The 17,500-nt window shown below is 38.3% G+C and overlaps 2 protein-coding genes across 10 annotated transcripts in view; one reads left to right on the forward strand and one right to left on the reverse strand.

Moving 5' to 3' along the window:
* The window catches only part of anks1ab (ankyrin repeat and sterile alpha motif domain containing 1Ab), a 136,033-nt gene extending 135,371 nt beyond the window's left edge, over positions 1 to 662 (forward strand). The window contains exon 14 of the mRNA XM_061937594.1: positions 296 to 662. Coding sequence (XP_061793578.1) covers positions 296 to 334 — 39 coding nt within the window. The 3' untranslated portion in view covers positions 335 to 662. The remainder of the gene's footprint in view (positions 1 to 295) is intronic.
* A 6,075-nt stretch (positions 663 to 6,737) lies between these two features.
* Positions 6,738 to 17,500, reverse strand: part of phc2b (polyhomeotic homolog 2b (Drosophila)) — a 103,811-nt gene continuing 93,048 nt past the window's right edge. For 2 of the 9 annotated variants that reach the window (XM_061937509.1, XM_061937492.1), the window contains exons 13-15: positions 13,225 to 13,339; positions 12,850 to 13,153; positions 6,738 to 7,432 (exon numbers count right to left, since the gene is read on the reverse strand). In XM_061937509.1, coding sequence (XP_061793493.1) covers positions 7,278 to 7,432; positions 12,850 to 13,153; positions 13,225 to 13,339 — 574 coding nt within the window. In that variant the 3' untranslated portion in view covers positions 6,738 to 7,277. Of the gene's footprint in view, positions 7,433 to 12,804; positions 13,154 to 13,224; positions 13,360 to 17,500 lie in introns of all 9 variants that reach the window. The other 7 variants (XR_009812578.1, XM_061937500.1, XM_061937517.1 and 4 more) reach the window with 7 other exon arrangements.

Consider the following 17,500-nt stretch of genomic DNA (forward strand, 5'->3'; position numbering starts at 1 on the left):
GGCCAAGTACTAAGTATTCATTAAGTACCACCATAATGACATCATTCTAACATGGTAGCATAGTAGACCTAAGTATTCATTAAGTACCACCATAATGATATAATTTTAACATGGTAGCATAGTTGACCTAAGTATTCATTAAAAACAAGACATGTTTTATTTAACAAGTGATATTTTGGGCCACAGTTTGAACAGTAACACTGTGTTTGAATATTTCCTGACTCGAAGAAAGCGTACCAAGCAGGTTGCCTTACTGGTCTTTGTTCTTGTAACTCTGCTGTCCTTCCTTGTGTAGCTGGCCCCGCCCTTCAAGTTGCCGGACACCAAGCTGTGAGTTAGCGGGAGGAAAAGCTTTAGGCTCCGCCCCCTTTCCCATCACGCGCGCCCTAAAGGTGACCCCGTGAAAGGGGTGGCGACACAATGTCCACTAGAAAGTTCCGGTCCAGTTCCTGGCCCGCGGCGTCCTCGCCACGTGGCGGGTTGGAGCGCCAGGACGAGCATGCGGATCCGTCCTGGTCTAGTGAAGAACTGTACCAGCATAAGAAGCTGTGCCAAGGTCTGGAGAGGAGATTGTGTCTCCCACATGTCAACAGCAATATTCTACTCCTGATATTAAAATGATGGATGACAAACATCCCCTGAAGGCAGCACTTTGGTCTGGTTTGTTGCTTTAGAGTAGTCAGTGTGCAGCTTCTCAACTCCTTGGTCTGGGGGCCACGTCTCCAGAGAGCTGAGGACCGGACTTCTTCCTTCACTATGGTCTTACTTGGCACACTTCAGAGATCCAGCGTCTGTAACCTTCCACTACACAGGGGACCGGGGCACACTCAAATATTAACACCGAATGAATAATCCTACTCTTGGTTTTAATCAGATTAAATAATTATATTTAACCTACTTACACTTTAACAGCATAAACCTTTTAAATGATATGAAAGCCTGTTTATCACTAATATTATTTGTAAAGTTGATTATAATTTTGTTTTAATATTAATCAAATATAAAAAAATAATTATAATAATCAAATATACAATAATTATAGTATTAAATACAAATAATCATAATAATGACATATAAAAATAATTATTTTAATCAAATATAAATAATTATATTAATCAAATGTAAAAAATGTTTTTATTAAATATACAATTATTTTTTTCAAATATAAAAATAATATTTTTAATAAAATATAAAGATAAATAGAATATTAATACACTATAAATAAATAATACATATATTATACAATATAAAATAATTATATTAATACAATATGAAAATAATTAAATTCAAACAATTTTAAAATAGAATACAATTTTAAAATAATTGTACTAATAAAATATAAAAATAATTATAATTAAAAAATATAAAAATAATTCTAATAATCAAATGTAAAAACATATAATAATTATAAAAATAATTATATTTTTCAAATGTAACAATAATAATTTTAATCAAATATAAAGATACTTATATTATTAATACACTATAACAATAATTATATTATACATTATAGAAATAAAGATATACAATATAAAAATAACTATATTAATACAATATAAAATAATTAAATTCAAACAATTTTATAATATAATACAATATAAAAATAACTGTATTAATAAAATATAAAAATAATTATAATTAAAAAATATAAAAAATTATAACAATCAAATATGATTATATTAATCAAATGTAAAAAAAAAAAATTAAATATGAAACAATATATATTTTTCAAATGTAACAAAAATAATTTTAATAAAATATAAAGATAATTATATTATTAATACACTATAAAAATAATTATATTATACAAAATACAAAAAAATATGTTATACAATCTAAAAATAATTATATTAATACAATACGAAAATAATTAAATTCATACAATTTTAAAATATGATACAATTTAAAAATAATTGTATTGATAAAATATAAAAATAATTATAATTGAAAAATATAAAACATAATTATAATAATCAAATATAATTTTATTAATCAATTGTAAAAAAAATATATTAATTATAAAAATATTTATATTTTTCAAATGTAACAATGATCATTTTAATAAAATATAAAGATAATTATATTAAACTATAAAAAATAATTATATTATACACTATAAAAATTGTTATATTATACAATATAAAAATGATTATATTAATACAATATGAAAATAATTAAATTCAAACAATTTTAAAATATAATACAACTTAAAAATAATTGTATGAATAAAATAAAAATTATAATAAAAACAATATAATTATATTAATCAAATGTAAAAAAATATATTAATTATAAAAATAATTATATTTTTCAAATGAAACAAAAATAATTTTAATAAAATATAAAGATAATTATATTATTATTACACTTTAAAAATAATTATACAATATAAAATAAATATATTATACAATATAAAAATAATTATATTAAAAATTAAATTAAATTCAAACAATTTTAAAATATAATAATACAATTTAAAAATAATTGTATTAATAAAATATAAAAATAATTATCATTAAAAATATACAAATAATTATATTAATACAATATACAAATAATCATCATTTTAATCAAACGTAAAAATATATTAATACAATTTTAAAATAATTATACTAATCAAAGATACTGCAAAAGAAAAACAATATGCACAACTGATAAATTCACATTTGGTGCTAAAATAAATACTCTAAACTAATAATAAATGTGTTTGACTAATGTGTCAATAAAAGTAAAGTGCAAATAAAAAAAACGATTCATATTTAGTCATCATTTTTGTGCTTCAGAAACTTCTCTAACTTTAGTTCCAGACTTTTCCTGTTTGATGTTGTCATTACTGCCACAAGTGGTGGAAAAGTGTATTACAACTGAGTACCACTACGGCCCATACGGACCTCAGCTAAACAATATATTTTTGGGCGGTCCTCTAGGGGGCGCTCGGGGCCCAACTATGGTTCACAACCACTGCTCTACAGCATACTTGCCAACCCTCCCGGATTTTCCGGGAGACTCCCGAAATTCAGCGCCTCTCCCGAAAACCTCCCGGGACAAATTTTCTCCCGAAAAACTCCCGAAATTCAGGCGGACCTGAGTGACGTGTTGACAACACACAACAACAGTGTCTACCGTAAAGCAGTTCGTCTGCCGTAAACAGCAATGTTGTGACACTTTTAAACAGGACAATACTGCCATCTACTGTACATGCATATGTGACCCACCCATAATGTGTCACATTTTTGTGTTGATTTATTTATTTTATTTTGTGGTTTGAATTCGTTTTTGGAGCTGTCATTACACATTTATCAGTATTCACATTGGTCAGTAGGGGGCAGTAGGGCGTTTCTTCCCAATTGAATGCTATCACCTGCAGACCGGAAGTGGCTTGTCATTCTGATGAGCGCGACCAATCTGTGAACAATTGAAACGTCCTGTGTGCTTTTTCCTCCTGTATAACAGGTTAGTTTTGGTGAATCAACTCACTGAATAATATCCATGTGATCTTTATAAGTTTAAGTACACATTCTGATGGTGGAGCCTAACTCTAAAGTGTTTGTGAGTTGTAGTTTGTAAATGAACACTGAAATTCAAGTATTTATTTTATTTATATATATATATAGCTAGAATTCACTGAAAGTCAAGTATTTCTTATATATATATATATATATATATATATTAACCACGCCCCCCGCCCCACCCCCGACCACAACCCCCACCACCACCCCCCACCTCCCGAAATCGGAGCTCTCAAGGTTGGCAAGTATGCTCTACAGCCAGAGATCATCTCCATGGCAACAACTTTACTGTCTGAAGAATGTGCTGCAAACATGTGAGTCAGTTGAATAGTCACATGGTGAAGAAGAGAGGACCTAAAGTGGAGCCTTGAGGAACACCAGACTGACAAGTAAACATGAGGGACATGAGTCAAGGAGAGTACTTACCCTTGAGGATCACCTCAGGTCTGTACAGTCTGCTGTGGACCTGCAGAAGTCTTCTTCTTCCTAGCAGGGTTCAACGTTCGATGCCAGGATCTGACAACGTGTTCAAGTTTGTCAGAAAGATGATCCAAGTTTGATGTCTCTGTTTGAAGGCGCTGAAGAAAGAATGTGACGAGAGTGAGAGTTCTGCAAGGGCCCCAACTTGTTGGCCCCAAATACTCTCTCATGGTTCTGGAACATGAACACAACTTTTATTGTCACTAAAAGTAATGCAAGTCACGCTCTGACAAACAAGGACTGGGAAGTCATGCCTTCAAACCCGCACCTTTATTTCATGGGGCCCGCCACTTAATTTTACTTGGCCCGCCCCCTGATTTTATGTGGCCCACCACCTAATTTCACATGACCTGCGCCTTCATTTCAAGTAACCTCCTACTTTATTTTACATGGCCCGCCCCTTGATTTTATGTGGCCTACAGCCTAATTTTACATGGCCTGCACCTTCATTTCAGGTGGCCCGCCACTTCGTTTTACATAGCCTGCCTCTTGATTTTATGTGACTCGCAACTAAATTTCATGTGGCCCGCCACATCATTTTATATGGCCTTCACGTTCTTTTTGTGTGGCCTGCAACTTCATTTCACTTGGCCCACAGCCTAATTTTACATGGCCTGCACCTTCATTTCAGGTAAACCGCAACTTAATTAATGTGGCCCACCACATAATTTTAAATGGCCTACACCTTCATTTTGTGTGGCCTGCAACTTCATTTAATTTGGCCCGCAGCCTAATTTTATATGGCCTGCACCTTTTTTCATGTGGCCCACAGCTTAATTTTATATGGCCTGCACCTTCAATTCAGGTAACCCGCAACTTAATTTAATGTGGCCCACCACTTAATTTTATATGGCCTGCGCATTCATTTAGTGTGGCCTGCAACTTCATTTAAAGTGGCCCACAGCCTAATTTTATATGGCCTGCACCTTTTTTTCCTGTGGCCCACAGCTTAATTTTAAATGGCCTGCAACTTCATTTCAGGTAACCCGCAACTTAATCAAATGTGGCCCACCACATCATTTTTACATGGCTTGCACGTTCATTTTGTGTGGCCTGCAACTTCATTTAAAGTGGCCCACAACCTAATTTTATATGGCCTGCACCTTTTTTCCTGTGGCCCACAGCCTAATTTTACATGGCCTGCATGTTCATTTTGTGTGGCCTGCAACTTCATTTAAAGTGGCCCACAGCCTAATTTTATATGGCCTGCATTTGACATAGCCTGCCTCTTGTTTTTATGTGGCCTACACCTTCATTTCATGTGGCCCACCACATCATTTTACATGGCCTGCACCTTCATTTCAGGTAACCCGCAACTTAAAGTGGCCTGCCACACAATTTTATATGGCCTGCACCTTCATTTTATGTGGCCTTCCACTTCATTTTACATCGCCTGTCTCTTGATTTTATGTGGCCTGCAACTTCATTTCACGTGGCCCACCACCTAATTTTATATGGCCTGCACTTTCATTTCACGTAAGGCGCCACTTCATTTTAATGGCCCGCACTTTCATTTTACGTGGTCCGCCACTTCATTTTAAGTGTCCCACCAAAGGCTAGAAAAAATTCTTTAAAAAATACTTTTGAACTAAATGTATTAGTTCTTTTATTTTGAAAGAACAACATACTGCATATTGGAGGTGAGAATCTTTTTATTTCTTGAGTCGATTTTCATTCTTGGGGCTACGATTAAATTCACAATTGATTATAGATTGAACACAATTCTCCTAATATATTATTTGGTATATCAATATATTAAATATATATATATATATATATATATATATATATATATATATATATATATATCATATATATCAAAAACATTTTCAGAGCCCAATCTGCACATCAAAACTGATTTTTTTTTTTTGCCCTCAAATGACACAGATCTGGTTTTGTTGCCAGTCTAAACGCTCCAAAGTGATCAAATCAGATCCAGACCACATCAGGAATTAGTCCTGAATCTGATCTTTTCAAAGGTGACTTCGGTTTTAACGCAAAAGCGAAACTGAATGTGATTGTGTCCTCGTCCTTGGTTGCGCTACGTCATTAGTGTGCGCCGAAATGACGCAGTCAACAGCGGAAGTGGATATTTCATCACATCTGTTTTCATTTTTTTTTTTATCTCAGACGACCGAATTTTCGCTGCATAACTAGTCAATAGTGCATAAATAATAGTCTATATGTAATATATTTTTATTACAAAGAAATAGCTATGGTTCAAGGACCGGAATTGACGCTGTGACGTGTGACTTGAAAAATAAAACTAACGTCCGTGTTTCCTCTACTTAACAGCCCATACAAAGATTACAACCCTCCCAAATGTTTTACACTATATACATCCATTCATACGTTATATTACTTTGATTTATTTTCACGTAAACATTTTTTTAAGGAGAGGCGACTTTTATTTTATTTTGTAGTAGTAGCAGCGACTTCCGACCGGTCAACTTCCTTTGTTTCCGCTTTATCGAACATACACACACATTGTTTACAATGGAGTCTGATAAAAACAAATCTCTTTGTAGTCGCAGTATTAACAGTCTGGTGGCAACAAATCTTCTCTTACCTGCGTGGCAGCTGAGTGGCGTCCAGGGGATGTGAGAAAAGAGAAAAGAGCTGCAGAGCACAAACAGGAAGTGACGTTCTAATCGTTTTTAGCTGCAAAATAAAGTGTGCTGACGACAAGAAGCAGATGTTGTATCGGCAGCTTGAACACACGCACGTCTGTCAAAAAACACAAACAACTTCAAGTCAAAGTGTTTTTTTATACATTTGCATATTTCAAAATAGTAAACATCCTTTCTGTATTAAAATAACAAGAATAAGTTAAGCGCCCGGTTCCAGTTTTGCTGCTATATACACACCTGGCAACTTGACACACCTGGCAACACCAAGACAGGAAGTGCCATGAGCAGGAGAAAAAAAGATCCAGGATTAAAAGTTTGTCAATAAACATTCTTAGTATCTTTGCTGCCCACATCTACATCTGACAAAAGTACAAAAAAAAAAAAATTAAAAGAAAGACTTTATTTCATGGCAGTGCTGCTCTAAGAAGCTCTTGCAAGCTGTTTTTCTTTGTCCCTCTTCTGGAAACCACTTTTACCAGAACATTCTCCACTTGACGACACTTGTCATCTCCTGGTGTGGAAGAACTTGAAACAACGATTTCATGTCAAAGATGGACCATCAAGAAGTCTGCCAGTCAATAACACGCACGCACGCACGCACGCACGCACGCACGCACGCACGCACGCACGCACGCACGCACGCACACACACACACTTGCTAGGAGTCCTTGAGCAGGTTGATGCTGGCAAAAATCTTGAGTGCAGGTCCCAGTTTGATGTTCATGGTGCTCATCAGGTGGTCTTCCTTCAGCAGCAGCAGAGCTTGGCCGTCGATCTCCTGCGAGCGAAACTCCTCTGCGATCTCCTGACAACCTGCCAGCACGTGAACACTTGGTTGGAACACACACACACACAAATGTATTCAAGGACAAAAATACCATCTTCTACATTATTTGGGTCAATATGCTTTATGTATAAAATACATTTCATTTATTTTTTTAACATAAAAATATGTTAATATTTATGGTATTGTAGCTTTTTTTTTGTATGTATTGTTTTTATTTGGTTGATAGTTCCTTGCACTATAGAAAATGTTTGAATACATACAGAAAATGTCAATCAAAAATGAACATTATTAGTTTACTGTATATATACATACCGTATATATATATATATGTATATATATACACATATACTCCTCTCTGAGCTGCCACCTTAACGTGGTAGAGGAGTTGGCGTGTCCCAATGATCCCAGGAGCTATGTTGTCCGGGGGCTTTATGCCCCCTGGTAGGGTCTCCCAAGACAAACTGGTCCTAGGTGAGGGATCAGACAAAGAGCAGCTCGAAGACCTCCATGATGAATAAAAATAAAGGACCCAGATTTCCCTCGCCCGGACGCGGGTCACCGGGGCCCCCCTCTGGAGCCAGGCCCGGAGGTGGGGCACGATGGCGAGCGCCTGGTGGACGGGCCTGTCCCCATGGGGCCCGGCCGGGCACAGCCCGAAGAGGCAACGTGGGTCCCCCCTCCAATGGGCTCACCACCCATAGCAGGGGCCATAGAGGTCGGGTGCGATGTGAGCTGGGCGGAAGCCGAGGGCAGGGCACTTGGCGGTCCGATCCTCGGCTACAGAAGCTAGCTCTTGGGACGTGGAACGTCACCTCGCTGGGGGGGAAGGAGCCTGAGCTAGTGCGCGAGGTGGAGAAGTTCCGGCTAGATATAGTCGGACTCACTTCGACGCACAGCAAGGGCTCTGGAACCAGTTCTCTCGAGAGGGGCTGGACTTTCTTCCACTCTGGCGTTGCCGGCAGTGAGAGGCGACGGGCTGGGGTGGCAATTCTTGTTGCCCCCCGGCTCAGAGCCTGCATGTTGGAGTTCAACCCGGTGGACGAGAGGGTAGCTTCCCTCCGCCTTAGGGTGGGGGTACGGGTCCTGACTGTTGTTTGCGCTTACGCACCAAACAGCAGCTCAGAGTACCCACTCTTTTTGGATACACTCGAGGGAGTACTGGAGAGTGCTCCCCCGGGTGAATCCCTTGTCCTACTGGGGGACTTCAACGCTCATGGCAGCGACAGTGAAACCTGGAGAGGCGTGATTGGGAAGAATGGCCGCCCGGATCTGAACCCAAGTGGTGTTTTGTTATTGGACTTTTGTGCCCGTCACGGATTGTCCATAACAAACACCATGTTCAAACATAAGACTGTCCATATGTGCACTTGGCACCAGGACACCCTAGGCAGCAGTTCCATGATCGACTTTGTAGTTGTGTCATCGGATTTGCGGTCTCATGTTTTGGACACTCGGGTGAAGAGAGGGGCGGAGCTTTCTACCAATCACCACCTGGTGGTGAGTTGGCTGCGATGGTGGGGGAGGATGCCGGACAGACCTGGCAGGCCCAAACGCATTGTGAGGGTCTGCTGGGAACGTCTGGCAGAGTCTCCTGTCAGAGAGAGTTTCAATTCCCACCTCCGGAAGAACTTTGAACATGTCACGAGGGAGGTGCTGGACATTGAGTCCGAATGGACCATGTTCCGCGCCTCTATTGTCGAGGCGGCTGATTGGAGCTGTGGCCGCAAAGTAGTTGGTGCCTGTCGTGGCGGTAATCCTAGAACCCGTTGGTGGACACCGGCGGTGAGGGATGTCGTCAAGCTGAAGAAGGAGTCCTATCGGGTTCTTTTGGCTCATAGGACTCCGGAGGCAGCGGACAGGTACCGACAGGCCAAGCGATGTGCGGCTTCAGCGGTCGCAGAGGCAAAAACTCGGACATGGGAGGAGTTCGGGGAAGCCATGGAAAACAACTTCCGGACAGCTTCGAAGCGATTCTGGACCATCATCCGCCGCCTCAGGAAGGGGAAGCAGTGCACTATCAACACCGTGTATGGTGAGGATGGTGTTCTGCTGACCTCGACTGCGGATGTTGTGGATCGGTGGAGGGAATACTTCGAAGACCTCCTCAATCCCACCAACAGGTCTTCCTATGAGGAAGCAGTGCCTGGGGAATCTGTGGTGGGGCTCTCCTATTTCTGGGGCTGAGGTTGCTGAGGTAGTTAAAAAGCTCCTCGGTGGCAAGTTCCCTGGGGGTGGATGAGACCCGCCCGGAGTTCCTTAAGGCTCTGGATGTTGTGGGGCTGTCTTGGTTGACAAGACTCTGCAGCATCGTGTGGACATCGGGGGCGGTACCTCTGGATTGGCAGACCGGGGTGATGGTTCCTCTCTTTAAGAAGGGGAACCAGAGGGTGTGTTCCAACTATGGTGGGATCACACTCCTCAGCCTTCCCAGTAAGGTCTATTCAGGTGTACTGGAGAGGAGGCTACGTCGGATAGTCGAACCTCGGATTCAGGAGGAACAGTGTGGTTTTCGTCCTGGTCATGGAACTGTGGACCAGCTCTATACTCTCGGCAGGGTCCTTGAGGGTGCATGGGAGTTTGCCCAACCAGTCTACATGTGCTTTGTGGACTTGGAGAAGGCATTCGACCGTGTCCCTCGGGAAGTCCTGTGGGGAGTGCTCAGAGAGTATGGGGTATCTGACTGTCTGATTGTGGCGGTCCGCTCCCTGTATGATCAGTGTCAGAGCTTGGTCCGCATGGCCGGCAGTTGGTCGGACACGTTTCCAGTGAGGGTTGGACTCCGCCAAGGCTGCCCTTTGTCACCTATTCTGTTCATAACTTTTATGGACAGAATTTCTAGGCGCAGTCAATGCGTTGAGGGGATCTGGTTTGGTGGCTGCAGGATTAGGTCTCTGCTTTTTGCAGATGATGTGGTCCTGATGGCTTCATCTGGCCAGGATCTTCAGCTCTCGCTGGATCGGTTCACAGCGACTGGGATGAGAATCAGCACCTCCAAGTCCGAGTCCATGATTCTCGCCCGGAAAAGGGTGGAATGCCATCTCCGGGTTGGGGAGGAGACCCTGCCCCAAGTGGAGGAGTTCAAGTACCTAGGAGTCTTGTTCACGAGTGAGGGAAGAGTGGATCGTGAGATCGACAGGCGGATCGGTGCGGCGTCTTCAGTAATGCGGACGCTGTATCGAGCCGTTGTGGTGAAGAAGGAGCTGAGCCGGAAGGCAAAACTCTCAATTTACCGGTCGATCTACGTTCCCATCCTCACCTATGGTCATGAGCTTTGGGTTATGATCGAAAGGACAAGATCACGGGTAGTCCTGTGGGGGAAATGAGTTTCCTCCGCTGGGTGGCGGGTCTCTCCCTTAGAGATAGGGTGAGAAGCTCTGTCATCCAGGAGGAACTCAAAGTAAAGCCGCCGCTGCTCCTCCACATCGAGAGGAGCCAGATGAGGTGGTTCGGGCATCTGGTCAGGATGCCACTCGAACGCCTCCCTCGGGAGGTGTTTAGGGCACGTCCAACCGGTAGGAGGCCACGGGGAAGACCCAGGACAGGTTGGGAAGACTATCTCTCCCGGCTGGCCTGGGAACGCCTTGGGATCCCCCGGGAGGAGATGGACGAAGTGGCTGGGGAGAGGAAAGTCTGGGCTTCCCTGCTTAGGCTGCTGCCCCCGCGACCCGACCTTGGATAAGCGGAAGAAGATGGATGGATGGAGTTCCTTGCTCTATATGAAATGCTTGAATACGTACAGAAAATGTCAATCAAAAATGAACATTAATAGTTTACTGTTATATATATATATATATATATATATATATATATATATATATACACACTATATATATATATATATATATATATATATATATATATATATATATATATATATATATATACACATATACATGTATAGGGAATAAGCGGTAGAAAATGGATGGATGGATGGATCAATGTGTGTATATATATATATATATATATATATATATATATATATATATATATATATATATATATATATATATATATATATATATATATATATGTGTGTGTGTGTGTGTGTGTGTGTGTGTGTGTGTGTATATATATATATATATATATATATATATATATATATATATATATATATATATATATATATATATATATGTGTGTGTGTGTGTGTGTGTGTGTGTGTATATATATATATATATATATATATATATATATATATATATAGAAAGTTGGTCAGGATGATCAAGAGATAAATAAATAAATAAATAAATGGGTTGTACTTGTATAGCGCTTTTCTACCTTCAAGGTACTCAAAGCGCTTTGACACTACTTCCACATTTACCCATTCACACACACATTCACACACTGATGGCGGGAGCTGCCATGCAAGGCGCTAACCAGCAGCCATCAGGAGCAAGGGTGAAGTGTCTTACTCAGGACACAACGGACATGACGAGGTTGGTACTAGGTGGGGATTGAACCAGGGACCCTCGGGTTGCGCACGGCCACTCTCCCACTGCGCCACGCAACCAAGCTACCAAAAAGCAGGTCTGCAATGAATTGGAAGCTGCTGGAACACAGGTGTCAGTGTCCACAGTCAGGTGTGTTTTGCATTGCCATGGACTTAGAGGCTACCATGCAAGAAGGGAACCCTTGCTCCAGAAGGCTCGTCTAAAGTTTGCTGCTGATCACATGGACAAAAATAAGACCTTCTGGAAGTGGTCACATGAAATAAAAATGGAGCTGTTTGGCCACAATACCCAGCAATATGTTTGGAGGAGACAATGTGAGGCCTTTAATCCCAGGAACACCATGACTACTGTCAAGCATGGTGGTGGTAGTATTATGCTCTGGGCCCGTTTTGCTGCCAATGGAACTGGTGCTTTTGTTAGAATAATTATGTATAAGTTATCACACAACTCTAATGCTTAAAGGCTGTTGCTATAGTTATTATCAATCGCGCTGAAGTTGTACTTTTCTATCTGTGCAAAGGGACAACTTGCAATCTTGGATTGCGAGTTGTCTCATATCAGTGTGTGTGTGTGTCCAGACCCGGCCTGCTGACTGAAAGGGCGAACATCGAGTACGTCCGTGTACCGCTCCGCGTTTTAAAAAGTCATAAATTGTACTTTTTGAAACCGATACCGATAATTTCCGATATCACATTTTAAAGTATTTATCGGCCGATAATATCAGACTGACGATATTATCGGCCGATAATCTCTATTTACAAGTGTATGTAAACTTTTGACCATGACTATATTTATATATATATATATATATATATATATATATATAAAAAATATGTATGTATAAAATATAATATTCATACAAATACAAATTGCAGTTATTGTGATCATTCCTGAGTTGAGTGAAGAAGAAAGAAGTGATGATGATAGAAGATGTTATGAGAGCTAACCTGGCAGTGAACAGATGGAGAGGTGAGGAAGTGGGCGGAGCTAACCTGGCAGTGAACAGATGAACTGGTACACCTCCTCCACGTTCCACCTGGCGGGGTCGTTGGCGACCGCGGGCTGACACGTCGTGGTGTCCTGCTCCGACGAGGCCCGAGCGGGCCGCCGCTGGACGGGGAGCGGCGCCGGGGCCGGCGGGGCCGGGGGTCCCGAGCTGGCCGCCGACAGCGGAGAGGGCGGCCCCTCGTAGCTGGACATGTCCGAGCAGGGGCTGGACTCCTCCTGGCTGGGCTGCGAGGGCTGTGGCGAGGACACGGAGCCGCCCGCGGTCTGCTGAGGTGATGGCGACATCTTCTGAGGAGGTGAAGATGGACGCCAGTGAGGGACAGGAAGTCAGTCGAGATGTGTGAAGAATGTTTGTGTACCCGCTTCTTGGCCTCCGTGCTGGACCTGGTCTGACTTCTTCTACGCCAGCGACTTGTTGCTTTGGTCTTCTCTGGACGGAACAACCCGATACGCTTGGTGCAGCCCACGTTGTACCTGCACACATGTCACATGACCTACTCTTACTTACAACACCTGCACACATGTCACATGACCTACTCTTACTTACAACACCTGCACACATGTCACATGACCTACTCTTACAATACCTGCACACATGTCACATGACCTACTCTTACAACACCTGCACACATGTCACATGACCTACTCTTACTTACAACACCTGCACACATGTCACATAACCTACTCTTACAACACCTACACACATGTCACATGACCTACTCTTACAACACCTGCACACATTTTACATGACCTACTCTTACAACACCTGCACACATGTCACATGACCTACTCTTACAACACCTGCACACATGTCACATGACCTACTCTTACTTACAACACCTGCACACATGTCACATGACCTACTCTTACAACACCTGCACACATGTCACATGACCTACTCTTACTTACAACACCTGCACACATGTCACATGACCTACTCTTACAATACCTGCACACATGTCACATGACCTACTCTTACAACACCTGCACACATGTCACATGACCTACTCTTACTTACAACACCTGCACACATGTCACATGACCTACTCTTACAACACCTACACACATGTCACATGACCTACTCTTACAACACCTGCACACATTTTACATGACCTACTCTTACAACACCTGCACACATGTCACATGACCTACTCTTACAACACCTGCACACATGTCACATGACCTACTCTTACTTACAACACCTGCACACATGTCACATGACCTACTCTTACAACACCTGCACACATGTCACATGACCTACTATTACAATACCTGCACACATGTCACATGACCTACTCTTACAACACCTGCACACATGTCACATGACCTACTCTTACAACACCTGCACACATGTCACATGACCTACTAATACACATGTGGCGTCTGAGCATCCAGGGTGTAGTACTTGCTGCCACCAGCTGGGGGCGCAAGTACTTGACACCCAGTCGGATTCCTACAGGCTGAAGGAATAATCATAATAACAGTAATGAAACAACCGATAATCAATAATTGTTTGGTTCTCACCCATATAATAATCATAATAACAGTAATAAATAAACTAATAATCAATAATTGTTTGATAATCTCCCATATAATAATCATAATAACAGTAATAAAGTAACCATTAATCAATAATTGTTTGATTCTCACTCATATAATAATCATAATAACAGTAATAAAGCAACTAATAATCAATAATTGTTTGATACCCACCCATATAATAATCATAACAGTAATAAAGTAACCAATAATCAATTATTGTTTGATTCTCACCCACATAATAATCATCTATCAGTAAAAAAGCAACCAATAATCAATAATAGTTTGATTCCCGCCCATATAATAATCATGTTAACAGTAATAAAGCAACTAATAATCAATAATTGTTTGATTCCTGCCCAAATAATAATCATAGTAACAGTAATAAAGCAACTAATAATTTGATTTCCACTAAAATAATAATCATAATAACGGTAATAAAACAACCAATAATCAATAATTGTTTGATACCCGCACATATAATAATCATAATAACAGTAATAAAGTAACCAACAATCAATATTGTTTGATTCGCACCCATCTAATAATCATAACAGTAATAAAGCAGCTAAAAATCAATAATTGTTTGATTCCCACACATATAATAATAATAATAACAGTAATAAAGCAACTAATAATAATTGTTTGATTCACACTCAAATAATAATCATAATAACAGTAATAAAACAATAAAACAACAAATAATCATTTGATTCTCACCCATATAATAATCATAATAACAGCAATAAAGTAACTAATAATCATAAAGTGTTTGATTCTCAACCATAAAATGATCTTATTAACAGTAATGAAGTAACTAATATTCAATATTTGTTTGATTCTCACCCATATAATAATCATAATAACAGTAAAAAAAATAACTAATAATCAATATTTGTTTGATTCTCACCCATATAATAATCATAATAACAGTAAAAAAGTAACTAATAATCAATATTTGTTTGATTCTCAACCATATAATAATCATAATAACAGTAATAAAGCAACTGATAATCAATAATTGTTTAATTCCCGCCCATATAATAATCATAATAACAGTAATAAAGCAACTAATAATCAATAATTGTTTGATTCCTGCCCAAATAATAATCATAACAGTAATAAAGCAGCTAATAATGAATCATTGTTTGATTCCCACCCATATAATCATAATAACAGTAACAAAATAACCAATAATGAATAATTGTTTGATACCCGCACGTATAATAATCATAATAACAGTAATAAAGTAACCAACAATCAATATTGTTTGATTCTCACCCATCTAATAATCATAACAGTAATAAAGCAGCTAAAAATCAATAATTGTTTGATTCCCACACATATAATAACAATAATAACAGTAATAAAGCAACTAATAATAATTGTTTGATTCACACTCAAATAATAATCATAATAACAGTAATAAAACAATAAAACAACAAATAATCATTTGATTCTCACCCATATAATAATCATAATAACAGTAATAAAGTAACTAATAATCAATAAGTGTTTGATTCTCAACCATAAAATAATCCTAATAACAGTAATGAAGTAACTAATATTCAATATTTGTTTGATTCTCACCCATATAATAATCATAATAACAGTAAAAAAGCAGCTAGTAATCAATAATTGTTTGATTCCCGCCCATATAATAATCATAATAACAGTAATAAAGCAACTAATAATCAATAAGTGTTTGATAACCTCCCGTATAAAAATCATAATAACAGTAATAAAGTAACCATTAATCAATAATTGTTTGATTCCCACCCTTATAATAATCATAATAACAGTAATAAAACAACTAATAATCAATAATTGTTTGACACCTGCCCATATAATAATCATAATAAAAGTAATAAAGCAACTAATAATCAATAATTGTTTGATTCTCACCCATATAATAATCATAATAACAGTAATAAAACAACCAATAATCAATAATTGTTTGATTCTCACCCATATAATAATCATAATAACAGTAATAAAGCAACCAATAATCAATAATTGTTTGAAACCTGCACATATAATAATCATGACAGTAATAAAGCAACTAATAATCGATAATTGTTTGATTCTCACCCATATAATAATCATAATAACAGTAATAAAACAACCAATAATCAATAATTGTTTGATTCCTGCCCATATAATAATCATAATAACTGTAATAAAGAAACTAATAATCAATAATTGTTTGATTCCTGCCCATATAATAATCATAACATTAATAAAGCAACCAATAATCAATAGTTTGATTCCCACTCATATAATACTCATAATAAAACAACCATTAATCAATAATTTTTGATACTCACCCATATAATAATCATAATAACAGCAATAAAACAACCAATAATCAATAATTGTTTGATTCGCACCCATATAAAAATCATAATAACAGTAATAAAGCAACTAATAATCAACTATTGTTTGATACCTGCTCATATAATAATCATAATAACAGTAATAAAGCAATGATTAATCAATAATAATATATCAGTAATAAAGCAATGATTAATCAATAATAATAATCTATCAGTAATAAAGTAATTATTAATCAATAATCATCTATCAGAGAATATATTGATGAGACAGAGACGGTGGTCTCCTATGATGTGTCAGAGAACTTGCCTCTTGGCACAGACCATGGAACAGAATAAAGTCATGATTAATCAATAATAATCATATCAACAGTAATGATTAATCAATAATCATTCATCAGAGCCTATTGGCACAGACCATGGAACAGAATAAAGTCATGATTAATCAATAATAATCATAACAACAGTAATGATTAATCAATAATCATGTATCAGAGAACTTGCCTCTTGGCACAGACCATGGAACAGAATAAAGTCATGATTAATCAATAATAATCATGATAACAGTAATAAAGTCATGATTAATCAATAATCATGTATCAGAGAACTTGCCTCTTGGCACAGACCATGGAACATAATAAAGTCATGATTAATCAATAATAATCATAATAACAGTAATAAAGTCATGATTATTCAATAATCATGTACCAGAGAACTTGCCTCTTGGCACAGACCATGGAGCAGAATAAAATCATGATTAATC

This window comes from Nerophis lumbriciformis, linkage group LG03 (genome assembly GCF_033978685.3).
Source record: "Nerophis lumbriciformis linkage group LG03, RoL_Nlum_v2.1, whole genome shotgun sequence".
NCBI classification, from domain to species: domain Eukaryota; kingdom Metazoa; phylum Chordata; class Actinopteri; order Syngnathiformes; family Syngnathidae; genus Nerophis; species Nerophis lumbriciformis.